The 27,008-nt window shown below is 41.4% G+C and overlaps 1 protein-coding gene and 1 non-coding gene across 3 annotated transcripts in view; both read right to left on the reverse strand.

Annotated features, from left to right (window-relative positions):
- Nucleotides 1-989: 989 nt before the first annotated feature.
- HSD17B3 (hydroxysteroid 17-beta dehydrogenase 3) overlaps nt 990-27,008 on the reverse strand; it is a 48,345-nt gene continuing 22,326 nt past the window's right edge. Inside the window, exons 3-12 of one of the 2 annotated variants that reach the window (XR_006709871.1) lie at nt 18,559-18,634; nt 16,782-16,889; nt 15,177-15,244; nt 13,853-13,888; nt 10,635-10,669; nt 9,258-9,339; nt 8,541-8,606; nt 5,119-5,268; nt 1,726-1,816; nt 1,154-1,244 (exon numbers count right to left, since the gene is read on the reverse strand). Coding sequence is in view for 1 of the 2 variants with exons in the window: in XM_045467849.1 (XP_045323805.1) it covers nt 1,146-1,244; nt 5,119-5,268; nt 8,541-8,606; nt 9,258-9,339; nt 10,635-10,669; nt 13,853-13,888; nt 15,177-15,244; nt 16,782-16,889; nt 18,559-18,634 (720 nt within the window). In the remaining variant the exon portion in view is untranslated. Of the gene's footprint in view, nt 1,245-1,725; nt 1,817-5,118; nt 5,269-8,540; nt 8,607-9,257; nt 9,340-10,634; nt 10,670-13,852; nt 13,889-15,176; nt 15,245-16,781; nt 16,890-18,558; nt 18,635-27,008 lie in introns of both variants that reach the window. The other variant, XM_045467849.1, reaches the window with a different exon arrangement.
- On the reverse strand, nt 19,628-19,733 carry LOC123593951. Its single transcript, XR_006710625.1, has one exon. It is a non-coding gene; the product is annotated as a U6 spliceosomal RNA (small nuclear RNA).

Below are 27,008 nucleotides of genomic sequence, written 5' to 3' on the forward strand. Positions count from 1 at the left end.
ATTCTTTTTTCACACTACTAATGCCAATGATGGTCTCAGAAAAGATGAGTGCCACCAAGCGTCGGCAGCACCTACAGCACGGTGATGTCATGGGGGAAACACTCTTGACCAAGGCCAGCCAAAACAGGGTTGCCTGCTGCTGTGCTCCTCCTCCAACTCCCTCAAGAGCTGACGGCTAATAGTTCCCCAAAACACCATCCCCATGTGTTGACAAGTAAAGCCCTCAGCCCAGCACCCTTAAAGCTGGAGACTTACAAAAATTTCATTTCTGCAGGTATCAACTCCTACATTAGAGTAATGGTTTTTAAACTATTTTTATCAACATATGCTTTTCTGTTTTATCTTTGTGAGCACAGCCTGACATAGAACCCCAAATATAAATAAAATAGATAAAGCTGGTTATGCATTAGTTGAAATGGGAGGGTCCCAGAAACTGGCCTGATGCAGCTGTTGCCTGCACAACCTTCCCCTAGAGTTTTCTGGGTCTCTAAAGGGCTCAGGTTGAGTGCTCTAGGACTAGAGCAGTCTTGGTAAAGTTTAGTAACTTCAGACATTCTTTTTTTCCCCTAAGTTTATTTAATTTGAGAGAGACAGAGAGAGTATGAGCAAAGGAGGGATGGGGGGGAGGGGGAATCCAAGCAGACTCCACATGGTCAGTGCACAGAAGCTGACTTGGGGCTCAAACTCATAAAACTAAGAGATCATGACCCGAGCAGAAATCAAGAGTGGGACGTTTAACTGTCTGAGCCACCAAGGTGTCCCCTTCAGATTTTCTTTAACATAGCTATAAAGTAGCTTATAGGTATAATTGTTCTGAATATGCCAAGTATCAAAGGCTTTCTTCTCACCACATTTATGTTATAATCCCATGTAGAAATTCCTCTAGTTTCTCCTATAGACACTCCCATCTTCTCACACAGAAAGCCACAAAACCCCATTGCACAACACATTTTTACACTATAGCTTTCCCAAAGATCTCCAGACTCAAGTAAAATGGAAAAAAAAAAGTTGTATTTTCAGTACTGTATTCGTGACACAGCATCTCCAGCTTCAGAGGAGTGGCAGGTGCTGGTCTGCTCATAAGTTTTCTGCAGCCAACACGGAACTTGGAGAACAATGCTGGATGGAGCATCAGCCCACTTGGACTATATGGTGTTGGTATTGTGCTTGAGGTAGTCCATGTATTTCTTCTGGAATGTGCTGCTGTACAAAACCCAGGATGGGATCAGGTTCAGGAAGCTCCGCTTAAATAGACAAAAACATGAGTGTTTGGGGGGAAAAAAGAAGAGCAAACAAGTTACAACTAAACATCTCAGTTTATAGTCATTATCTTTAAAAATATTTTTCTTTTTTTTAAGTTTATTTATTTTGAGAGACAGAAAGCATGAGCAGGGAAGGGGTAGAGAGAGGGAGAGAGAGGATCCCAAGCAGGATCCAAGCAATCAGCATGGAGCCCGACACAGCACTCAAACTCACAAATCATGAGATTATGATCTGAGCCAAAATCAAGAGTCAGATACTTAACTGATTGGACCACCCAGGCACCCCTAAAAATATCTTTCTGACTACTGAACTTAAGTCTCAAAATCTTTTAAGCATTTGCTAAAATTTAAAAATTTTGTAGCACTTTCTCAGCAAGCAAGATTTTCTCAGAAACCAAAACAGTCACTTGTACAATCAGCCCAGAAGAAATTCTAAATTAAGAGAACTCTGTTCAGAACTCACCCCCACCCCTTTCTCCTTCTCTTAGTAAGCACTTCCTCTTCCTGGTGCCCAATCTCCCCAGTGTCTTCAGGTTCTTTTTACCAAGGTTCTACTAAAATGAGATGCCAGAAAACAGTCAGAAATGCTCTTATTACCTTACACAATGCCTGAGGCATAATAGGTGCTAAGCAAATACACAAATGCATAGATGAATTCACGAACAAAAGTCTGACACAGCTAGGTATAAATTACTAACACAGAGCATTTTCTTGGAAAAGGAGGAGGGTGCTTCAAGCCAAGGCATGAATGCTTAGTTGGCTGCATGTCAGGCATAGGCACAGGCATTGGAAGGCTTCTTGCCCTCAAATCATACCCATGTCCTATAAAACTGGTCCAGACCCCCAGAAGAAATCATTTTGTCTACATTGTAATCTTGGGCATCCAACATTCCTGCTCCCCACTAAACAACAGGCTTTCAACCAGAGGAAGATGTGAGCTTTTCAGGGAGTGTTCATATTCTTCAGACAGCTCAGATTCTCAGACCATTGCATTAATTGAGATATTTCTAAGCAGGGGACCAAAGACAGCTTCTGGGAACCAAAGTAGAACTCTTCTTCCACCAACCAAGTCAATGAGTGAACGCAACTTCCTCCTCAAGGACTTCATTTTTCTCCCCTTTAGAGCTTTTTAATCTTACAGCAAAATCAAGCCCTTTCATTAGCTCTGCCTTAAACTAAATATTTTGGCTTAGTGAAGTCATCCATAAAGAAAATAAATGATTCCAGGTCCCTAGAAAATGTTCTAAAAGGTCCCTTCTTCCATCTCCATTGCTGTCTACCCCATACCAACCTAGAAGGATGGTATAGATGAAACCAGGAAAAGCATGACATTGAGCTAAAGTGGACTTAAACCCTAGCTTCACCATTACCAGTCAAGTGGCCTTGGGCATCTGATCTAGCTCTGAACTTCAGTTTCTTAAACTGTAAAACAAGATCCAAATGACCTACCTTACTAAATGTTTAGGAGGATTAAGTGAGGTATCCTCAAGTACCACACAGACTACCTTAGAGATTTCATTCTAATGTCAGTTCCTGCCCTAAAACTCCTTGGGAGTAAAGAGCATGTTGTCTTTGCCTTGCCTTTTTGTAATGGAACGGTTTTTTGTTTACCAGTCGATTCTACTTGATTACTCATAACTTTAGATTCAACAATCTTTCCAAGTCCCGGCAAACACTAAATTGGCTTTAATGATTTGTGTGTTCTCCTTTGCTTTCTCTTTTGCTTTGACAGGCACAAGGACTCTTTTGCCGAGTCTGTACTTGGCATCTGTTTGCCAGAAGAGATCTGATCTGTTACATAAGAAATCAAAAGAGAGGAGCTCCTGTGTGGCTTAGGTAAACATCCAACTCTTGATGTCAGCTCAGGTCATGATCTCAGTTTGTGAGATCAAGCCCTTCATTGAGCTCTATGCTGAGAGTGCAGAGCCTGCTTGAGATTCTCTCTCTACCTCTCTCTCTCTCTCTCTCTCTCATCTCAAAACAAACAAACAAACAAGCAAACATTACCAAAAAAAGAAATCAAAAAAGAAAAGCCAAACATTTTTTTCAAGTTTTGACATCTAGAATTGCATTATATAGCAAAACAACATCCCTGCAAGCCAGGCTATTGGCTCAAGAAAACATTTTCTAAATGCTGATGGATTCCATTAAAGACATCAACATCCCAGAGGATGTGTGTCCTTTGATATGTGTGTCCTCTGGGCTTAGGCTAGGTAGAGGGCTGGGGAACCAGGGGATTCAGATAAAGAATATGAAACTGTGTTAAATAAGTAAGGGTGGCACTGAAGGCAAAGGGGGGATACGGAACATTATCTCAGCATGGTGAGGGAGGTGCTGACATTCGTTTATCCAGCATGAGTCAAGTCCATGTTGATGGTGATGTGGAAGTGAGAGCCAGAGCAGTTTATGAACAAAAGCTGCAGAAGGACTGCAGGGCTATGGCTAGATGATGGAAGTAGCAGAGATTCAGAGGTCTGCAGTTATCAGCTGGCAGTTTACTGGCCAAGCCAAATGGACAGAAAGGGTCATCAAGCACCAGGTAGATGTGGGACATCAGCCACACACACTTAAGGACCAGCAGGAAATAGTGGAGATTTTTCTTCCCAATATCATCTCAGTGAGAGAGTCAGGAGAAAGGGATGCTCCCAGAAAGACTGAAAACTTTAAATAATAGACAAAAGCACATTTTCTAGATATGTAGTTTAAATTAACAGATCAAACTAAATTTAAACTCATTGTACATTTGTTTATCGACCACACAGCAAGTGGTAATCTGGAGAAAGACCAGATCAGCAATAGGCAAAATAAATATCTAACGGTCTTTCTGCATGTCCACTTTGTAAAAATGTGTGTTAAATTGGTGATTCTGCACACTGTTGGGGTTCTACAGTAAAAGTAGCAAGTAGTTCTCTAAGTCAATTCAGTATCTCTTGTAGAGTCTCTGTAAGTCCCAAGAGGTAATTGAATGCTTTGGGAAGATTTAGTGTATTCACCCATGAATCCTTCTAGCACCTGAGAGAGAAAGAGACAGTGGGGAGAAACCGATTTCCCATGGTAGAAAAGCACATGAGGCAGAGGAGAAAGTTGAAATATGAAGGGAAAGTAAAGATCTGTCTAAAAAGTGTTGGTGATACCGGAAACAGAACTGCCCTGACACTGTGTGTGTTTGTTTTCAGTATCAGCATGCAACAGTCAAATCTACCTGTGTTTCATGTTTGTGGTTGCTCCTAAAAGCAGCCTAGGGACAGTAGGAACTCCTCATACCGTATGCCACTGAATTTTATTCCCACATTTGGTGGAGTCCATGCTGTGCAAGAGCCAGCTTGTTCTTGCCCAAAAGACCCAATCATGCACACTCTTAAATTCAACACATGACAACACAATGGTAGCTATAAACTCAGCCATGGGGGAGTTCTTAAACCATGGAAATCAGCAAACACTATAAATCAAAGGTTTTGGGTTTTTTTTTCCTGGAAAGCCAGTTAGCTAAACATTTCCTAACACAGGGGGCCAGAGAAGACATTAGCAACCCCTTTCACCCCCACCCAGGGAAGCTCCCTGTGTCTTGGTCTGCCCTTCCCAAGCACTCAGGAAGCCACCTTACTTTTTGAGGAAAGAAGTGAGGCAGCCAAGGGTGATATTTGCCAATTTTGGGATTATCTATGGTCTGAGCACCCAGGCCTCCAGCTTCTCCTCTTTGCCACATATGTTCTTTAACTGGCTATATTACTACTTAGTAGCATACCCTCTGGCAGCACTAGAGGAAACGGTTGACTGTTCCAATAGCAAGGAAGAGCTCTGCTGGGGTTGCCTGCACACCTGCCTCTCTTGCTTTGAGAAAGAATTTATCAGTTACCAAGATTTCGTGGATGAGGCAGCCACAGGTTTCGTCTCCAATCATGACATAATTCAGTGATTCTTTAACAAACTCATCAGCAGTCTTGGTTACCATGTTGGTGTTTAGATACTTTGTCATTGGGGTCGAAACAGCATAGGGGGTCAGCACCTACGATGGGAAATAGAGGCCATAACACAGGAGCAATCTGTCCACACCTGAGCAATTAACACTTATTTTAACCACCTCTTCATTTTCCAATTCTGTTCTTCCTGTAAAAAGTCTCGGGATCTTAACTGATAATGGAGCACTGACAAGGCATAAACTGGCACAGAGCTGTGAATCAGAAAGGCTGGTTTCTGGTTTAACTTTATCACTAACTCAAGCTGAGGCCTTAGCCACAACCATGTCAGGTGGTTCAAATGCACATGGGGTGACTGAGGACGTGAGTTATCTCTTAGACACGGTGGCCAGATTTCAACAATAAAAATGTAGGACACTCAGTAAAATTTGAAATCCAGACAAACAAGGAAAAAGATTAAAGTATAATATGTCCCAAGTATTACATGACCTACACCTATACCAAAAAAGAAATTACTATTATCTGAAATTCACACTAAACTGGATGTCCTATATTTTATCTGGCAACATTATCTGAGAAGTTTATTTCTAACACATACAGCCAAAGCTGGAGCAATGCAAAGCTGTCTGGATTCACACTTTCACGCTTCAGTTAGGAGCCAGGAGTGGCACATACCTGATGATCTTTCCTGTTGTGGTAAGAAAAATAAACAATCATACATTGTGCCTTGCAAACTCAACACCGTGTTTCCACCTGGGATCTCACCACACTGTGTCCTAGCATGAGATTTCATAATGGGGTTTCTTACTTTATGCCCAGACAGAGACCTCGGCATCTTTAGAAAGAAAAAAAAGATCCATGCTTGTTTTCTTGGCTTTATTTTTCCTCACATCACATTTTCTTCACATTGATGAGGAAGCATAAGGCATGTTGAGGGCAAAATACAAGCTAGCGCATGCATGCACGCGCACACACACACACACACACACACACACTGTGGGATATGTGTGATATTCCTCAGGGATGCCAGGCTGCCCAAGAACAAAGGAAAGGAAAGAAAACAAATGGTTAACTGTAGAGATCACAGTTGTACAGGGCATGGGTCTCCATCAGTTTATAAATATCTTAGTAAAGTACAAGAAAAAGGCAATCTTATCAATAGCCTAATCTCCAGAAACCTATAGACTCAGTTTCCTGGAGCCCCAACATCATGCCTCCATAGTGATGTGGGGAACAAAGGCAAGAAGGAAATGGCAGGTAAAATTAAATTTCCTTATAACCTGCAGCCAATTGACAAATACTTGAGACAAATACAGAGTATAACATTTCTCCAGAAACTCCCAACTGTCCTATGCTAATGCCTTACCACAGGAAAACAACCTTAATTTGACAATAGCCAGGCCTCCAGTATCTTTGAGTCCTCTTTAGCATATCAAAGTCCCTCTGGAGGCCTCCTTTTTGATTTACCTCCCTCAACTCCATAGTATATAACCAGCCACTCTTCACAACCTCAGTGCAGCTCTTCCTGCCCATGGGTCCCGTCCCCATGCTTTAATAAAATCACCTTTTTGCACCAAAGATGTCTTCAAGAATTTTTTCTTGGCCATCGGCTCCAAACCCCCCACCCCCACCCCAAAACTTAATCAATATCACACTTGAAATTGTGTTGTTTCATAACTGAATCTAATTATAAGTCGATCAATCCAATTGAATTGGTTTTCATGGAAATTAACAGTCATTAATTTGTATAACAGTTTTCTTCTAAAGATCTCAAAGTGTTACTCTTAGAGAAATATAAGAAGCGTGCATTCTTAAACCCAGTTTCCAGATAGAGAAATAACTGGGTTTGAGAACGCATGCTTCTTATATTTTTTGACCCAGAACCCTTAATTATCAAAGCAAGATCTTCAAGAACTCCTCCCACTTTTTCTCTGGCATGTCAACTGACAATATCCAAGATGGCAGCTGCTCCACCTGCCTGGGTCCCTGCATGGCTACAATGAGTTAATCCTCTCTGCCAGCTTATAGTGAATGAGAAATAAATCTTTGCAGTTTGAGGCCAATGAGATTTTACGAGTTATTTTTTACTGCAGGAAACTTAGCCTATATGGGGCAGCACTGTTGCAAAAAGAATCTATCTTCAGCTGGGAGTTGGAGAATGGATAGGAGGGGGAAGTATCTCATAGGTGACAATTGAGACCATCAGGGCAGAGAACAGAACTATGGTCTAGTGACAGGGTTGTTATAATCATTCACCATGAAAGACAGTGCTATTTGCAAAGTTCCTACCATTAACTCATATCTGCCTATTGAATATGGCATATTGATATGCCTTTATCCTATAAGTGATTAATTTATAGAAACAGCCATCTGAGATGTTCTCACCTGAGTATTTTAATTGAAAATCAGTATGTACAGCAATGATTTTACAGATTTAACTGTGAGTGTACCTTTTCATTTCTAATAGTATGTCTTAAAGCTTCTTCCCAAACAATAACAAAAAACCTCTGTAAACTGTTTATTCCAAGTTCCAGAAAGCAGTTAACTCTATTTTGCTGAGCCAAGCACATATATGTCACTGACACCTCAAGAATCATACTGCACACTCTGCTGATGGCTGTGACAACCCTCCTCTGTTTAAGGTTGGGACAAGGTCATCTCCACGATGGTTCTACTGTTGTAGGTGAAAGAGGAAGCCAAGCACTTCTACTCTAACCGCTCAAGAACCAGGGTGGGGATCTTTGTGACCCATCACAGGTGAACAGCTCCCAGAGTACCCGCCACCCCTGCTACTCCCTTACCTCCACTGCTCACCCCAACCGTTGCTACCCCCCCCCACTGCCACTAGCCACCCTCCGACCGCGGTTACCCCCCACCACTACCCCCCCACACTGCCACTACCCACTCTCCGACCGCCACTACACCCCTCGACGGCCACTACCCCCCAACAAATACTACCCCCTTCACAAATGCTACTCACTGCCCAACCGCCGCTACCCCCAACCACCGCCTCTTTTCAATACAGATCTCTTGCCCGGTTTTCTTTTGCTTCTTCTCCACAATTCCTCCTGCCTAAACCTATCTCCTGCACCTGAGTCAGAGAGTAAAGGCTGGTCAGACAAGACCAAGACACTATCATGATGCAGTGCTCACTCACCCTGCCCCATTTCCTCCTCCAGCACCTAGGGCAACTACGGTGGCAGCTACCACTGTGAGGGTCACAGGAACTCACGTGGTGTCATCCAGACCCTCCCACCTGGCCATGCATGTGCCACCTGCCCTGCAGGAAGCAGTACCCCAGCTCCATGGGAATCCACACTTCCTAGCCTCAGTCCCACAGACTCAGAGCTGTTGACCTCACCTGGATAATGATTCCTTTCCTTTTATATTCCGCTTGCAGGGCTTTGGAAAATGTACACACAAAAGCCTGGAGCAAAAAGGAGAAAACACTTAAGGGGAGAGCTAGCTTTGTCCTCAGAGCCAACTTATTCAGATCTTAAAGAGACTGCAGGGAGCTGACCTGCTTTACCTTAAAATGCAGCAGTTTGTCTAATGGGAGTTAGGACTTCTTGGCCTGGGAAGAACTCCCTCAATGAGCAGGAACATATATTTTGGGATTAATACATGCCTAGGGCCACTGCATATAGATGACCTTACCCAGAGAAGGCTCTCCCTTGTCTCAGTGCCAGGGAACACCCCCTCCTCTGAGGGTTTGGTTTTATGACTAAGGCATGGGCCACCTGGCTAGGCCTCCAGGACAGAAGAAAGACACAGTGCTACTTGCTGGAAGCAAAGGAGCAGGGCTATCAAGCAAGAGGCTGAGTGGGGCCTGGAGTCTCATGGGGACTCCGCTTGTCCAGCTGTGCTGTCTCAGGGCTTCATCAACCCATGGGCATCTGCTGACATGGTTCACAGATGTCTGCTGATGAGCCCTGTACACAGAAGCCCCCTGTACATTTGCTTTCCAGGCAAATCTGTCCATCAGCTTGCCAGATGATCCAAAGTCCAAAGGAAAATGCCAGCTAGGAGAAACAAGAGCAGAAGGAGAAGGAAACTTGGACTGCATGCTGCTGCTCACCTTGGAAGCCGAATACGTGGAGTAGAGTGGCCAGGGAAAGAGGGCCACCCCAGAAGAAATGTTCAAGATGAGACCTTTCTGCCTAAAAATCAAAGAAGTAAAGTTCTGAATGTTTTGCTGCCTGGTCACACACAGCTTGAGAAGAAAGAAAACAAAGGGGCTCCTGTGACCACTGGAAAAGTCCACCCTCTCTAGGCTGCTGTGTGCACTAAGTGTTCTCCCCAGAACCATAAGTGGCCCTTTCCTATGGTGTAGACCCCAACACCATACAGTGATGTTACCCAACAGTCGTGACATCAAGGGCTTGTGACTCAAAACAGTGGCTCTGCTATGACAAACATCCCCATCAAAATGCAGAGAACCAACTCCACTCAGACAAGACTCAGGAGAAAGGGGTCCTTCTTTCTCAAATGTGACCACATAAGTTCAAGGTCCCTTCTGATTCATAGAGATGACCCAGGATAGGACAGATGTCAAATGCAGAATCCTTTCTTGGGTGGAATTTGACAGTCCATCATCTGTTCACACAGGAACCCATGCACAAGTCTCCAGGGTCCTTAATCCGTTTGAAATTCAGTAACTTTAATCCTTCCCAGTTAGATGGATTCAATTCAGAAAAAAAAAGAAACTGCAAATTAGAATACAAGGCTAAGCCCCTTCTTCTAGGGAAGATAAAACTATCAACCATTTGTGTCTAATGAATACCACCTGAGAAAAGCCAGTTCCCAAAGGGGTGTTGTAATAGGGTAATAAAACTATGGACTAAGTAGAGACACCGACAGGTGGTGATTTTTACTACAAAATTTGAGAAATAACAAAAGATAGCTTTGATCTCAGGCCAACCTCTGAAGTTTCTTTTATGTTCAACATGAGTTAATCTTTTTAAAAAAATTTTTTCAACATTTATTTATTTTTGAGAGACAGAATGTGAGCAGGGGAGGGGCAGAGAGAAAGGGAGAACACAGAATCCAAAGCAGCCTGTCAGCACAGAGCCCATCGTGGGGCTTGAACTCACAAACCATGAGATCATGACCTGAGCCGAAGTTGGAAGCTCAACCGACTGAGCCACCCAGGCACCCCGAGTTAATCTTTTTAATACAATGTGTGGTGAAACCACTGTTCTCTTCCTCCCTCCAGTAGATGCCACATTTGACCTTCAAATAGGCTTATCTGTTTGCAAAGCTGGCCTGGCCCAGAATGCTACATTTCCTGCTGCAATCACCATGTCCTTTCATCACAGTTTTTCTGTTGGTTAAAGCTGCAGCCAGATGAACCCTATCCCCCCACCCTCCCTACCCTGTCCCTAGTCCCCAGGCCAGTTAACTGTCAGGCCAGGGAGGCCATGTTGTTCTGCGCTTTTTCAAAAAAAGACTTTACCTTGATTCCATGCGTTTCAGAATTAGCTGTGTCATCTGTAAGAGGAAGGGTAGAATTAAGCCCTCTAACAAAGGAAGTTAGTAGCCAGTGGGTGGGGGCTTAGGGAAGCAGGTGCCAGAGGAAGTAGGAAAAAAAGAGCTTTATCTCTCAGGTGGCCTTGAAAATCTGCTGACACTCGTTGGAGATGATTCTGGCAACACTAGAGTATGAATAAAACCCACAAGAGGCAACCTAGACTAATGGCAAACTGTTAGAGGCTTCTGGTTTCTTCCCCATAAAGCTAGTCTTCCTGAAAAATGAGGGCAGTGAAAAATTATGGAAATTGGCTTCCAGCCATGGGATCAACACTGAAGTTCCCCAGATACTTTTCATTCTGGGAGACAGGCATAAGTAGGTGAGCCATCACAAACTTCACCCATGAGTTAGAAGTAGGAAGGACGTCAGGAAATCTAACAAGTGTCCATGAACGTCTCACATAAAAGGAATGAGATAGAGAAGTACATCTCTTCAATCCCACAGCAGCCAAGTAAGCAGCTCACAGGCGGAGTGTGAAATAGCTCCATATACAGATCATGTCTATCTGTCCATTGGAATTACAGCAGTGTGAAGGAATCTGTTCCCTGTCCCAACTTGCCTGGCCCTGGAAGGGGTTTTTCCTACCAGTTCTGCAGCTTAAATGCCCCATTAAAAGAGCTTTTCACGTCATAATTATAAGGCACTCATTTTAAGAGTTAAGGAAGAGGCAGAGGCACCTGGGTGGCTCAGTTGAGTAGGTATCTAACTCTTTATTTCAGTTCAGGTCATAATCTCGTCATTGTGAGAGCAAGCCCTGTGTCCAGCTTTCCACTGGTCATGGAGCCTACTTAAGATTCTCTCCCTCCCCCTCTGCTTCTCTCTCTCTCTCTCAGGAAAGAAAGAAAGAAAGAAAGAAAGAAAGAAAGAAAGAAAGAAAGAAAGAAAAAGAGAGAGAGAGAGAGAGAGAAAGAAAGAAAGAAAGAGGAAGGAAGGAAGGAAGGAAGGAAAGAAGGAAGGAAAAGGAGGGAGGCAGGGGCAAACCCGCAGACTGAAATGTTCTCAAAAGTACAACTGAGTGGAATCAAGCATGTCTCTAGAAGAGGCTTGAGAAGAGAGGATCCAAACAGAAGGGGAGGGGCAGAGAAATAAAGGAGACTGAAGACCAGAAGACAAATTTTGCCTATTTTTCCGTGTTGTCTGGGGCCCTACAGGAGCTTCTCAGTAGGCTCTATGCCTGCCATCATCCCTATGTCATAGGTCAGGACTTCAATCCCAACCCTGAGGGCCTCCAGATAATGTTTTCACTACTCTGGGGCAGCAGTGGGGGTGGAGTGGCAGTAGACTACTTCCTGAAAGACTGGGTTTTGAGGGAGACAGGAGAAGCATGAGGACTAGATGATGCCCTCATCTTCCCCTTGGCTCTCTCTCCCCTCCCCCTAAAGGGCACTATGGGAGCGTGTTGGACAGCACCAGCATTTCTTCAAAACCTCCCTACTGAAATCACTGGCCTTATTGGATGAATGATCCCAACAGAGAGATAACATTAGACTTTCTGCGTCTGTCTCTGTCTCAAAGCTCCTAATATTTACTCTCTTACCCCACCTTCCCTTTGCCTTCAGACTCATTCCCACATCCCTGCCCTTGACAGAGAATGCTACTATTTCCAGGTGGCTCCTTTGGGATAACTAAGTGATGCTAGTCATGCTTCCAACCAGTGTGACCAACTGAGGCATGGTGTTCTCAAAAAGCTAATATGCAATTTGCTTTCTTTGCTATTTAAGGAAGTTAGTGTCTACCAATATATAAAAAAATGTTTTAGCAAATCAAAGCATTTGTCTGCTAAAGGAGCCAGAAGGTTGTCAGATATATTTGGGAAACCCTGTGACCAAATGGACCAAGACTGCAAGATCAACGTGTAAAATAACATGAAAGATTTTAGTGGTAAGGCTGCAGACAACGGTTGGACATTATAAAACTTACAATTACATCAGCTGGGGTTTTAAAACAACTATTGATTGCTCAGCTTACAAAGAATGTATGTACCAATAAAAACTGAGCACAACTACAAAACTTTTTACAGAAGAACCACCAATGGTGAACATAACTTTTGTCCATTTTACATTGGTTTGCTCAGCCTCCATCTCCCTCCTTATATTGATAGCAACTTATTTTTCTTTGGGAAAGCAACCCTTCTCTGCCAGGCCATGCTATAAAAATGAGACTGGGCCCTCCTATCCCTAATGGGGCTCCCCATGCCATGAAACCATGGGTCATACTGATTCACTGCTACAGTTCTACTGGACCTTCCAGAGCAGTCAGAAGGACTGTAATGTGCAGTTGTGAATGTTGTGTACTGGGCAAGGTGCCCAGCTGTGGGGGTCAGCTGAAAGCCCAGGGTTCACTCACAAGCCATTAGGAGGGCTCTCCCCATTCAGAGGAAAGGGAAACATTGTATTCACACAAAAGCATCATCTATCCATGCTTAAGCAGCACCTTTTCCCAAATCATCTGCTCTGAGGGGGTGCCTTTTTCTTATTCACACAAAGGCACAAGATAGGACAGCTTTGTGATAGTCATGCCTGCAAATGCTTATGCAGTTGACTCTAATCAAAGAAAATGAGTGCTGAATGGCACCTGACACATCCCTTAGTCCAACATTCTTTCAAGAACAGATGAAGAATCTGAAGTTCAAGGGAGTTAAACCACATGGCCAACACTGTCCAACTAACTAGTAGATGAGATAGGATCAGAATAAAGAAATCTAGAATTTCAATTCAACAAATATTTGTTGAATGTCAAAAGTCCAGAAAAATCCAAGCCAGGCCTGCTGTCATTTTTCAAACCAAGTGAGCTTTCCTCCATTAACAAAGATGAAAATTAGAGGAAGGCACCATTTTTTTTCAAGTTACTCTGGAATCCTGAGAAACTTTCAATGTCTAATATGTTGAAGCCTAATATATCCTGACATGTGACAAAACTTGATGAAAAATGAGATTCAGACACTCTGGAGAATAAATTCATTACTGTATTTTCCTGATGAAAAGAGAACCAGACAATTAAAAAAAAACACTGCCTGGTTTCTCAATCAAGTGCAGTTCAGCTTCACAGAATTCTGCTTCTGCAGAAGAAAGCAATTCTCCTGAGTTGCCAGATTCCAACAGCTACTACATTTTAAGCATTTAGCACAGATATTGACTACATACCTTCACTACTGAGGTGATGTTACAGTGGATGAGATTCTGTAATAAATAATCACAACCATGAATTAGCTGGATGATTTGAGAAAATCTCTTGAGAGGCAGTCAGTGCTAAAGAACCATAAAATGGGCAAAAGGGTGGGTGTGAGCACTGCCCCTCACTCACTCAGCCTGGAAATGAGGTTCTTGATTGATGGTCACCAAGTATGCTCTAGAACTGGGAAGCACCTGACGTCCACTACGATTCTATAAGAATTGATCTTGAGTAAAAGTTAATTAAGAATTTCCTTCAAAATTTAGAGATTTTCCTTCAAAATATAGTTTTTCAAAGGAAGGTGGTTATTTTCCAGCTAAAGGAAGAGAGTTAGCATATGTGGGTTTAGAAGACAACAGCATAGCAAATAGAAAGGTAAATGATAATATAAGGTAGAGGTTCTGGGCTACAGATGCCGGATAAAGAAACTACTAGAATCACACAAGACAGACAGAAAGGAAAGGAGGGACATACAGAAGCAAGCACAAATGCAGACATAAATAGAGAAACAAAAACAATAATGGATCATGGTTAATAGAGAGACACAGACTTGTGCCAAAAATAGGGATTTAGATGGGGTTAGATATGTGGCTAAGAGGGGAATTTTGCAAGGACATGCAGCAAAGTCCAAGCAATCTGGCATTATTTTTCCATGCAGTAGACTTGGGGATTAAATAGGACCACAGGCACACAATGACAGCCTGTTCAGAATGGGTATAACTACATGATTTTGAAAGTCAGGACCTGGAGAAGAGTCAGCAAATCATGTCTTCAAGGACTATTAAATGTGTAACAAATTCACTGATGACGTGCAATGGCAGCCATGGGTCTGGGTCAAGGTTGCTGGATGTACAACAACCCCAACCACAGAGTTTTGTGTCACAGACTTTCCTCATGCTGAAAGTTGAAAAAAAATCTTATTGCCTGGAAAGACAATGAAAGCCAAAGAGCTGGCCTTCTCCCACTTATAACCACAGCTGTAAATGTGTTAGCCAACACAAAGCCCTCAAAGATTATAAAGAAGAACACAGAGCCCCAAGAGAATGGGACAGTGGGCAGGTAAGTTTTGGTGTGCAGAGGAGGAAGATGTCTATATCCTAGAGATGGTCATGAAAAGTGGTGCCCTTGCCTGTGTGGCAAGTACTTAGGTGAAGAAAAAGGAAGAGCTACAGACATCCACCTGGAATACAGAATTTTGGCCAGACAGTCTCCCTTTTCCAGGCCCTAGTGACTACCAAGCCAGGAGGCCCAGTCCCCAGTGAGAGGAAACCATCCACAGAAAGAGACCAGGCCTACCTGGATTTCATCTGGTGTATCAAGGAAGTGGCTCGGGAGAAGGTTTGGAAGCATTCCGACATTGTTGACTGACAAAGGCAAAACAAAATGATGTCAGAGGAGCTGGTAGCAAATGTTTATTAAAAGCCTTAAAAATGCTTATATTCAACCCCAGAAGTTTCTTCTCTTGGGAAGTTTCCCTGAGGAAACACATACAGAAAAAAAATTATGTTCAAGGCTGTTCTTTGCAACATAATTTGATAACAGTGAGGAAATTGAAGGGGAAAACAATTGTCCAATAGTAGGAAGCACATCATATGGATCATGAGGCAGCCGTATGGCAGAATGCAATGCAGCCATTCAAAACTATGACTGCTTAGAAGTTTAAAGACATGGGGAAGCATTTGTGGTGTATGGTTTTTAAAATTGTTACAAAAGAGTATGTAAATTTAATCCCAGCTTTGGAAATATGTGTGTATATGTCTGGAAGGACATGTACCAGAACATTATCTCAGGCTGTGGAGATATTAACCAATTTATGTGCTCATAGATTCTTTCTGGTTTTTCTGCAATAATGTGGTTTACATTTTTTATTAGTAAAAAATGTCATTATTTTTAAAATTCAGCAGGAAGTTTAGAAATCAAATCTTCCTTCCGTGTACAATATAGAGACTGTGCTCTGCATCAGGTCATAAAATATCTTGTCTATAAGTCACCACAGAAAAAAAATAGTATCTTGTTTTCTGAATAAGAAAGTCAATTCTCAAATAAACATGCTCACTTGCTATTTCATGAATCAATCACAGCAATGTTTGTTTGCTAAACTAATTCTTTAGGCCAACTGTTTGTTTGTTTGTTTGTTTGTTTGTTTGTTTTTGAGAGACAGAGAGAGTGAGAGAGAGACAGCATGAAGGGTGAGGGGAGGAGGGGCAGGGAGAGAGGAAGAGAGAGAATCCCAAGCAGGCTCTGAGCTGTCAGTGCAGAACCTGACACAGGGCTCGATCCCATGAACAGTGAGATCATGACCTGAACAGAAATCAAGAGCTGACACTTAACCAACTGAGCCACCCAGGTGCCCCAAGGCCAATGTGTCTGAGATTCTGTCTTTCTGTCTAATATCAGTTATCAGTGGGGGAAAAATATCATTTTCATATTATAAAATATGGTTGGGAAGGTTGAAGTATCTTAGTTTCATACATTCCAAAGCCATACATAAATGTGTTAATCCAATATGCCTCTTGAAAAATTGAACTGTATGGGGCGCCTGGGTGGCACAGTCGGTTAAGCATCCGACTTCAGCCAGGTCACGATCTCGCGGTCCGGGAGTTCGAGCCCCGCATCAGGCTCTGGGCTGATGGCTCAGAGCCTGGAGCCTGTTTCCAATTCTGTGTCTCCCTCTCTCTCTGCCCCTCCCCCGTTCATGCTCTGTCTCTCTCTGTCCCAAAAATAAATAAACGTTGAAAAAAAAAAAAAAAGAAAAATTGAACTGTAATATTTTGTTTAATGCTACAACTTAAAAGACAGTCATGGGTTAAGTTCAAGTTTACCACAGAATAATCAAGCGTCACTAAGATAATTGTTTTACTAATGTATTATAATATGCTTTACATTTTGCAATTTACTTACCTAAAATTCCAATTTCTAAGCCTTCAAGTTTTTCTCTAATATGCTCATAGATGTTGTCTTTGGTAAAATCTGCTTGTATAATCTTCACGCTACTCCCTGTGGTACACTCTGCATTAGAGACAACAGTTATTCTTTAATGAACAGGAGTTCGAATCCCTCCCTTGCTCATGGACTTCTCCAATGCTCCTGGCACTACCTGAGCAGACCTTTAAGAGGATAAAACCATTATCCCAATTAGAAACACGAAAAAGTCCCCAATAAATGCTGGAACGTGCTAAAAGATTTGTGAGTGATGGTTTCTGGTGTTTCTGAGAGTTACTCTGATGACAAGTATATGCTCTAAAATAAATTTAATGCAATGGTTCTCAAAGTGGAGTTAGAAATTCTCAGGCTCCACCCTGCATGCCCTCCCAGTGACCCTGTTCATGCTCAAGGATGAGAACCCTGGTCTATAGGCCATAAGAGGATAGTGATATGTTGCCTCTCCTCCGTGTCAGGTCCCCGTGGCATAGACAGAGCAATCCTCTGCATTTGTCCAACATGGTAGTATTCATAAAGCTTTTACACATATAATATCTTATTTTAAACCTTTCTACAACCTTGTAAAGTAGATATTACACCCATTGCTAAGAGGAGAAAACTAGGGCTCAGAGAAGCTAACTCGCCCCAAGACACCCACACTCTGCTCCCTCCAAGTCCATGCTCGCTCTGCTATTCCATGTGGACTTCGCTTTGTGCAGGAGCCTTCAATGGATATAAAAGCAACAGGAAGAGTTCACCAATGCTTCCTGCTCAGCTTTGGAGTTAAACCCAATATTTCTGGGACAAGTGATCTTGAGGCATAGTTTGGCAGGTGGGGGATGTTTTCAGGCCAAAGACACTTCTTGCTTTTCAAGGACAATAAAAAGCACTATGAGAGAAACATTATGAGAGAAACACTGAAGAATATCGTAGTTTTGGACAAAGTTACTTTTGATATCCAAACATGGAACAAAAGCAGAATTCATTGGTTGAAGGGCACTGAGCCTCCATGGTGTGATTGCCCAGCCCCACACTTCCCACCATCCCACACTATTCCAAATCTCCCCCAGAGACACAAGGCCATCCCCTGACAGCCTGTCACAGTCTTCACAAGTCTTCATAATTGAAGACTCATTCTTTTGAGGTAAGGATTTTACAAATTACTAAATTAATAATTAATTATTAAAATAAAATACCTAAAAAGGGATATGATTACTATTAACTAACAACACCTTGCAGTGGATCATAATGATCAATTATTATAGTATAAATGCTGCCTCATAGAGTTGTACAGTGTACAACTTTTACAACCATACATGGCAGCCCTGGATCAAATATTTTTTAAAAATCTGATAACCACCAGCAAGGACTGTCCCTCAACTCCCTGCAAGGAGCAGGGCACAGATACAGGGAAATGCCCAAACATAGATTCTGCTTTTGAAGGAAGTAGCAGAAGCAATAAAATAGCTGGGACCTCTGGATGAGCAGAACTAATTCTAGAGATGAAGACACTCCACCAAGGAGAGAGTAGATCTATGTGTGTATGTGTCTGTTCCTACTTCACCCAGCCCACAGAACCCCTGCTGAACTAATGCCACTGATGTCCTGCCCTTAACTTCGTAAAGTCAGCTGCCTGCAGAAGGACCAGTGCATCAGGCTCCAGGAGCAGCCTTAGGAATGCTGACGGGGCCTCTACAGGTACAGACTTGGTTGGTGGGCTCCACAAACATCTCCCTTATTTCTTTGGGTCACTCACCAATCTCCGCAGCAATGGCCTGTAGTTTTTTCAGTGTCCGGCTGATAAGCACAACATTGAGTCCTTGTCTTGCTAGCTGGGAATGGGGGTGGGAAAACCGAAAATGAGAACGATGATAAGCAGATAGGGAAGTCGTGTTTTAAAGGTGAATTGGAACATCACCCACTTGGTCACGAGGTGATGTGCTTGCTTCTCCTGGGTTTAAACGTGCAGAATGTGACAAAGATTTCTGGACTATGAGCAAAACAGCCACACTGGGCCAAGCTGTATGTGACATAATAATAGTAGTTTATTTTTAGGTGTTTATTATGTGCCAAAAACTATTCTAAGAGCTTTTTTATTTAAAAAAATAAAAGACCCACAGACCCTTTTTTATTAAAAAAAAAAAAAAAAAAAAAAAAAAAAAAAAAAAAACCTCTGAATGCGCTCTCATCAGAAATGCCTGGGGCCAAATGTGTTTTGGATCAGAATTTAGAAGATTTTATAGTATAATTTATATAACAAGTCTAGGGCCGTACCCCCTGTTTAAAAACTGTATTTCTGCAGCAACTTTTGAGCTGATTCCTATTCATAAGGACATTTTTCTCGTGGTTCACTTCACTCGGGCAATCACTGCACTTGGGCATGGGCATGGCCTGAGCCCTCTCTCTGGCTCCCAGCAGGACAAAAAATAGAATAAGGTACCAGAGGGTAAATAGACGCTTCTCTGAGAACAGGGAAGAACTCTTCTTCAGAGTGGATAGTGCCTCAACTCCTGGGCTGAGTGGCAGTGCACAGAAGAGGTCCGCATTAACGTGGCACAGGGGACAGGCAAACTCAGCATGCTGGGCGGTCCCAGGCAGGTCGCGACGCCTCACACCTAAAACTGCTACTGTGAGAAAAGCTAGAGCTTTCCCTGAAGACAAAGGGAAAAACTAACATTTGTTTAAATCGAGACTGATAACATTTGAGTTAGTGACAAAAGGGCCTGTTAGTTGAAACCTTTCTCTATGGTTTTAATTAAGTTATTTATACCTTTATCTTTTTAATTGTGGTAAAATGCATATAACATAAAATTTATCATCTTAACAAATATATGGAATGTTTCATGAATTTATGTGTCACCCTTGTGCGGGGCCATGCTAATCTTCTCTGTGTCGTTCTAGATTTAGTGTATGTCCTGCAGAAGTAAGCACTGTGCCTTTATTTTCATAAGGAATTACAGATTATAGAAAATACATAAGAAGCTGAATTAAAGACTATAATATGTGATCTCCAATAGCCAACAACTCAATCTTCAAGCCAATGATCTCAAAATCACCCAGAGAGATGTCAAACACACACACACACACCCACACACACACACACACACACACACACAACCAATTCCCACCAAAACCATCCAAATAAAAATTTCTGGAGTTGAAGCATCAGTGTTTACATCTTTTTCTATTTTAATTTATTAAATTATCTATGCAATACACAAATACAATCTTATTGTAAAAGATGTCTCCAAAACCCCTATACACCCCTAGGCTCCTGCTGCTTACCTTTTTCTCTGCATCTACATACATATATAAGCACAAACAGAAATAAACATTCATTTTATGGTTTTCTTTCCTTTCACACTTTATAAATGGCATTATAAAGATTGTGTTTTTAACTTGATGATGTGTCTTATCTCTAAGTATCCTATCTATCTCCACATCACTCCAATTTCATAGTGTCCTGTAGTTCACTTTAGGGCGAACACTGGAGTTATTTTTAAGTTTTCCCATTACCTATATTACCACAATGAATACCCTTCTATATAACTCTTCATATATACAAGTGAATCAATTCCTAGATTCACTCTAGATTCCTAGAGTAGTCAAGAAGCGGAATTGTATCAAAGGGTGCATGCTTCTAAAATTTTAACAGTGTTGCCAAAATATGGTGCCTTAAAACCATACCACCAAAAATACAACTATAGCTATTTCTTCACACTCTGTCCAGGATTTTATATTAGCAACCTTTTCAACTTTTCCCAATCTAATGGTCAAGAAATTATATCCTTATATTATTTTAATTTGCATTTTTCTAGTTATCAGTGGAGCTGAGCATTTTTTTTTTTTTTTTTTTTTTTTTTTGGACATTTGTGTGAATTACTGGTGTGTACTCTTTTGCCCATTCTTCCACTGGGTTGTCATTTTTAAATAAATTTTTAGGTGTTTTGTGGGGTTTTTTTTCACATATTCTGATTATTAATTATTTGCTTGCTATATATTTAGTAAGTATTTTCTCCTTTATTTATGGCACCTTTACCATACATTATATATTAATTTTCATGTTATCGTTCGTAAATATTTTCTATGGCTTTTTAAAAACTTCCTTTATGAACTTCCATAACTCCAAGGATATATTTTCCTATAACCTTTTACACTATTTTTATATTTCCTATTTGTTTATTTTTGAGAATAATCTGAGTGTGAAATCACCTAACATTATTTTTTGCAAGATGGGTGGCAATTTTCTTTACAAAAGTTTTGTATTTCTCCATTCTTTATACTTTTTTAGAGAGAGAGCAAATGGGGGAGAGTGCAAAGGGAGAGAGAGATAGAGAGAGAGAATCTTAACCAGGCTCCACAGTCAACACGGAGCCCAACACAGGGCTCAATCCCATGACCCTAGTATCGTGACTTGAGCCAAAATCAACCGACTGAGCCAGCCCAGGCATCCCTCCATTCTTTCTTGATTTAAGATGCCAACTTAGGAGCGCCTGGGTGGCTCAGTCGGTTGAGCGTCCGACTTCAGTTCATGATCATGGTCATGATCTCAGGTCATGATCTCGCAGTCTGTGAGTTCGAGCCCCGTGTCAGGCTCTGTGCCGACAGCTCAGAGCCTGGAGCCTGCTTCTGATTCTGTGTCTCCCTCTCTCTGCCCCTCCCCCACTCATGCTCCATCTCTCACTCTCTGTCAAAAATAAACATTAAAAAAAATTTTTTTTAATGCCAAGTTAGTCACATGCCAAATTCTTACATGTCCGTGGGTCTATTCGTGATCTACCTGTTCTGTTTCACCAATTTGTTAGTCAATTTCTGTGCCAGTGCCATTTATGATTTAATCACAATCTTCTTCTTTTTTTTTTTTTTTTTTTTTTAATTTTTTTTTTTTCAACGTTTATTTATTTTTGGGACAGAGAGAGACAGAGCATGAACGGGGGAGGGGCAGAGAGAGAGGGAGACACAGAATCGGAAACAGGCTCCAGGCTCTGAGCCATCAGCCCAGAGCCTGACGCGGGGCTCGAACTCCCGGACCGCGAGATCGTGAGCTGGCTGAAGTCGGACGCTTAACCGACTGCGCCACCCAGGCGCCCCATTAATCACAATCTTCTAATAGGCTTTGATATTTGATGTGTGAAAGAGCAAGTTCCTACCATTTATTGTTCTCTTTCAAAATGTTTTTATCTTCTTAGTTTAACTTTCCAAATAAATGATAAAATTGTCTAGTCAAGTATTATATTTAAACTAGAGAAATTTAGGGTAAATAATATTTTGAAATATTATGATATTTGCAGTAATCAGTTGTCTCATCCAGACATTTGGTATCCATTTGTCCTAATCCTGTGTGTTCTTCTCAAAAATTTTAGAAGTGTCTTCACATAAATCTTGGACATTTTGTATTAGTTAACATAACATTAGCTCACATAACAGAGAACTCCAAAATTTCAGTGGTTTCACACAACGAAGTTTGGTTTTTGCCTTATAAACTCTTTTTCACATAGTCATTCAGGTCCCATGCTGAGAAAGTCTTTGCCATCTTCAACACTAGGTTTCTAAGATTGCCCTGGGTGTTGACACCCAGCCATGCAAGGATTAAGACAGAGAAGATACATCCCCTCCTTTAACCACATTGACCAAGAAGTGACACACATCATTCTGCCTGATTTCATTGGCCAAATTAGTCACATGGCCCCACTTTGGTGGAAAGGAGTCTGGGAAATGCCCTGGCTGAGCAGCCGCTTCTGGCTGTAAGTCTACACCATGGGGGAAAAAAAGTAAGGATCTGGGAGGACATTTAACTGTACCTGTCACCAGTATCTTACATTTATTTGTTGTCATCATGAATTAAGTTATTATGGAAAGCAGAGGAAACTCTAGAATGAAATACCTAGGTTCAGTTCTTGTTTCTACCACTTAAACCTGTGCACACAAGTTACTCAGACCAAAAAGTTTCCGCATTGGCAAATCATGGACACCAATAGATATACTTCATTAAGTTGTTCTGAGAATCAAATAAAAAACCATACCACAAGTGCATGGTGCAGAATCAGCTACATAGGAAAGCACCCAATAGTATCAGTTATTTTTCTATGTATTCTACTTTGTTACTCTTAGTGATTAGGAACTCTGCCCAGCCACCTAGCTGAATTCTTTTATTCATTGTAATAGTTTCTTCATCAATGGTTGGCTTTTCATCATAGACAGTAATATTATCTACAAATTACAGTTTTGTTCCTTCCTCTCCAATGTTTGCATACTTTTGGCCTCGTTATCTTGGATAATATCTCCTGTGCTATGTCAAGCAAATATACTGTCTGTTCTCTACCATACTGAGAACACTTTTATTTTTTTGTTTATTTGAGAGAGAGAGCGAGCGCGCGCACTCGTGCACACACAAGTGGGGAGGAGCAGAGAGAGAGGGAGAGAGAGAATCCCAAGCAGGCTCCATGCTTGGTGTAGAGGCTGATTCAGGGATCAAACTCACGAACCGTGAGATCATGACCTGAGCCAAAATCAAGAGTCGGATGCATAACAGACTGAGCCACCCAGACTTCCTTAATGTTTTTCAGTACAAAGCGTGAGGTTTCCTGTTATTTCTGGAAGTTATTTTTTATCAATTTCAGAACACTTTCATCTATTCCTTTTTGCCAAATTACTTTATTTTTAAAACAGCTGGATTCAGTTTGCTAATACTTAACTTGGATCCCAATTTTCTTCTTACCTTTGTCCCATTTTGATATCAGAGTCATGCCAATCTGTCTACACAATTCCTGAAATTGTCCCAGGATTTTCTCAATTTTAAAGCCAAAAGTCCCACACCCCAGGATCTGCCCCAGTCCCAGGCAAATCAAGGTTGGTCATCCTAGAAACATTTTGGTTTTTTGGTATTTCTTTCTTATTCCTTGAATATTTAGTAATATTTACTCACAAGTAACATCTGGGTGTTTTGTAGATATTCATAAATGCCTTTTCCATCTCATGCATGGGTTGAGCCAACTTTGATTATGTTTCCATAGGAAATGTCTTTCATCTAAGTTTTCACTTTATTGATACTAAGATAGTCTTTTCTTCCTTTCTTTTTCTTCTTCCTCTACTTTTTTTTTAAATATTCTTGTCTGTAGCTAGGTTCCCAACATTGTTCCTTCTCTTTCTTTTTCTTTTTTTTTTTTTTTTTTTTGAGGTTTTCAAATATTTGTTCCCTTTTCTGTTTTTTTTTTTTTTAAGAATCAATCTTGAATGATCAGTTCAGTTTATTCCTATTGCCTCTGTCACCCATTTTTGTTCTTCTCTTTATTAATTTCCTCCTTCTATTTCTTTTGGATTTATTTTGTTTCCTTTCTAGAATTTCTTGAAAGCTAAGACTATCTACAATCTTCCTTATTTTCTAATAGATGCATTTAAAGCCAAAAATCTGCACTTCGAAATGCATAGCATTTCGACCATAATTCACAGGAATGTCCATTTTTATTTTTTGGAGTTACACTGAGGTATAATTTTTCAATATAGATGACAGGGTGGATATCATTTTCTTTTTTCTTATTTTTTCTTTTTTCTTTTTTATGTTTATTTGTTTATTTTCAGAGAGAGAGGGCACAAATTGGGGATGGGCTGAGAGAAGGAGAAATAGAATCCCAAGCAGGCTTTGCACCATCAGCACAGAGCCCGATGCAGGGCTCAAACACATGAACCGTGAGATCATGACCTGAGCCAAGATCAAGAGTCTGACCCTCTAACGACTGAGCCACCCAGGTGTTCTGGATGTCATTTTCTAAGATTAGTTTTAATTTTATTGCATAGTAGTCAGTGAACATAATGGTATGTTTTTTGCCATTGGTAACTTATCACAATTTTCTTTCCAATAAGTGCACTTTTATGAATGTTCCATGTGTATCCTTAAAGAATGTGTGTTAGCTCTTCATTGGCTAGGTTTTATAAATTTTCGTCTCTTAAATTAAAAGTGAGGTTTACCAAATGGCTTACCAAGTATTAGTTAAACCTGTATGAGAGGGTATTCAAATTCCTTATAAACTTATTTGTATTTATGTAGTAAGATGTTAAATTAGAAGTTTCAACAGAAGTGCAAAGACCCAATAGAAATCGGATCACAAAATCATTTCAGAGAGCAAACCAAGAAAAAAAATTTACAAAATAATATCTAAGTAACCTGACAATGTGATTCTTGAGCCCATCCACAGGGCACCCTTCACTCATATAAAAAATATGTCAAGATAAGGAGCATAGCAAATCAGAGGGCCTCGTGAAGAGGATTTCTTTGGTTTTGTCTGCTACCAAGCTACGATTCCCATCCCCAAGGGCAGGGTGAGGGAGGAGCCTCATGTCAAAAGGGGTGGGGGTACCATTCCATCTTATTTCATGTTTTCTATGCATCTTGCTATCCAGCTTATCACCCCCTACCCTCCCTGGTTTCTGCTGAATCAGTTAGTGGAACATAGGCGATTCTGTGGTCACAAGTTACAGCAATTTAACATGACAAAGGATTATCTCTTACTCATTATGCTCAAACTGTAGACCCATCTGACCAACGCTCCCCAAAATCTAAAGAGCAAGAATCATGGCTTATTGATGCTCTGACATTGGAGCTTTCTGCTGCCATGAGCTAGGCCACCATTCAAACTTGTTTGACTGTTTCTCCTGGACCAGATGTGGGAAAGAATAGGTATGGGGTTAGATTCTAGACAAAACATCCACCCCAAGGCAAAGAGACCTCAGCAGAAGCAGAGCTGGAGGAAGATTTCAAGGGCTAAGGAGGTCAGGATGCAAGATGACAGCACATTCACCAGAGCCATGTGAGGTGTGGAGAACCCAGGAAAGTGCCCCATAAGTCACATGAATGTCAGTCACCAGGCCCAGACAGCCAGTCTCCTTCTTAGGACGGTACCAGGCCTATCCTATCATTCCTTCTCTTCTCTGCCGACCATCTCCAAACTCCTGCTCCTCACCCCTGGCAGATTCAGACATCTCAGTTGGCAACTGGGAAAGAGAAGCAGACCACAGCACTACGTCATGTCCCCAGAGCATGGTCTCCAAAGCACATCCCAGCTGCAGTAGGGGAGATTTAATTTTATTTCATGTTCAATATTTTCATTATTGCAGGTAACTGGACACTGGGACTGTGGAGTTGAAACCTGTTTGCATCTGGAAGTGACCAGAGGGAATCAGTGAAGTAACGGGACCAGAGGTAGAGAAAGAACCAGAACTATGGAACAGGTTCAAAAAGACAAAGAGAAACAGTCACAAGTGTGCCCAGTGAGTCCTGCAAAGCCTGTTTATCGGTTCTGTTTCTGAAAGAGTCGTGGAAATCTCCTACAGTGGTTCCAAATTCATCAAACACTTCTATTCTAGATCGGTTTCTACTTTCAATATTTCAAAGTTATATTGTCAGAAATAGAATTGGCTCAATATTAATCATATGAATCTTATAAATACGAACATTTCTATTATCCTTTTTTAATTTTTTAATGTTTTATTTTTGAGAGAGAGAGAGAGAGACAGCATGGGTAAGGGAGGGGCAGAGCGAGAGAGGGACACAGAATCTGAAGCAGGTTCCAGGCTCTGAGCTGTCTGTGCAGAGCCTGACGTAGGCTCGAACTCACAAACTATGAGAACATGACCTGAGCCGAAGTTGGACACTTAACCGACTGAGTGACCCAGGTGCCTCTTTTATAATCTTGAATTACATTTTGTCTAATACTGATATTGGGAGCAATATCCTTTCCTGTCTTTTTGCATTTTCCTAGGATATGTTTTTCCATCCCTTTACTTTCAACTTTACTTTCCTGTATTTAACATTGGATTTTTTTTTTTTTTTTAGTTCTTTCTAGGTTATCTCATATCTATCAGGAAATATAACCAAGTCATATTTACTGTGATTGCAAATATACTGCACCAACTGTCTATCTTGTTTTAGTTTTCTATTCACTGTGTTTCCTTTGTTACTGTACTCAGTCTGTAGTAGGCAAGACGGGACAGACAAAGTTACAGTAACAAAATAGCCCCAAATCTCAGTGGCATAATACAAGAGAAATTTGTTTTTCCTTACACAATGTCCTCTGCAGATAACCCAACAGTCCGGGCCATGCCTCCCTACCCATGCAACCACTCAGGGTCTAGGTTTTTTCCCAGGGCTCAAATTGACATGAGGCAAGCAAATGACCTAGGGTGCTCCATGGTCATTACACAGCGCCTCCA

Source organism: Leopardus geoffroyi, chromosome D4, assembly GCF_018350155.1.
Source record: "Leopardus geoffroyi isolate Oge1 chromosome D4, O.geoffroyi_Oge1_pat1.0, whole genome shotgun sequence".
In the NCBI taxonomy this organism is placed as follows: domain Eukaryota; kingdom Metazoa; phylum Chordata; class Mammalia; order Carnivora; family Felidae; genus Leopardus; species Leopardus geoffroyi.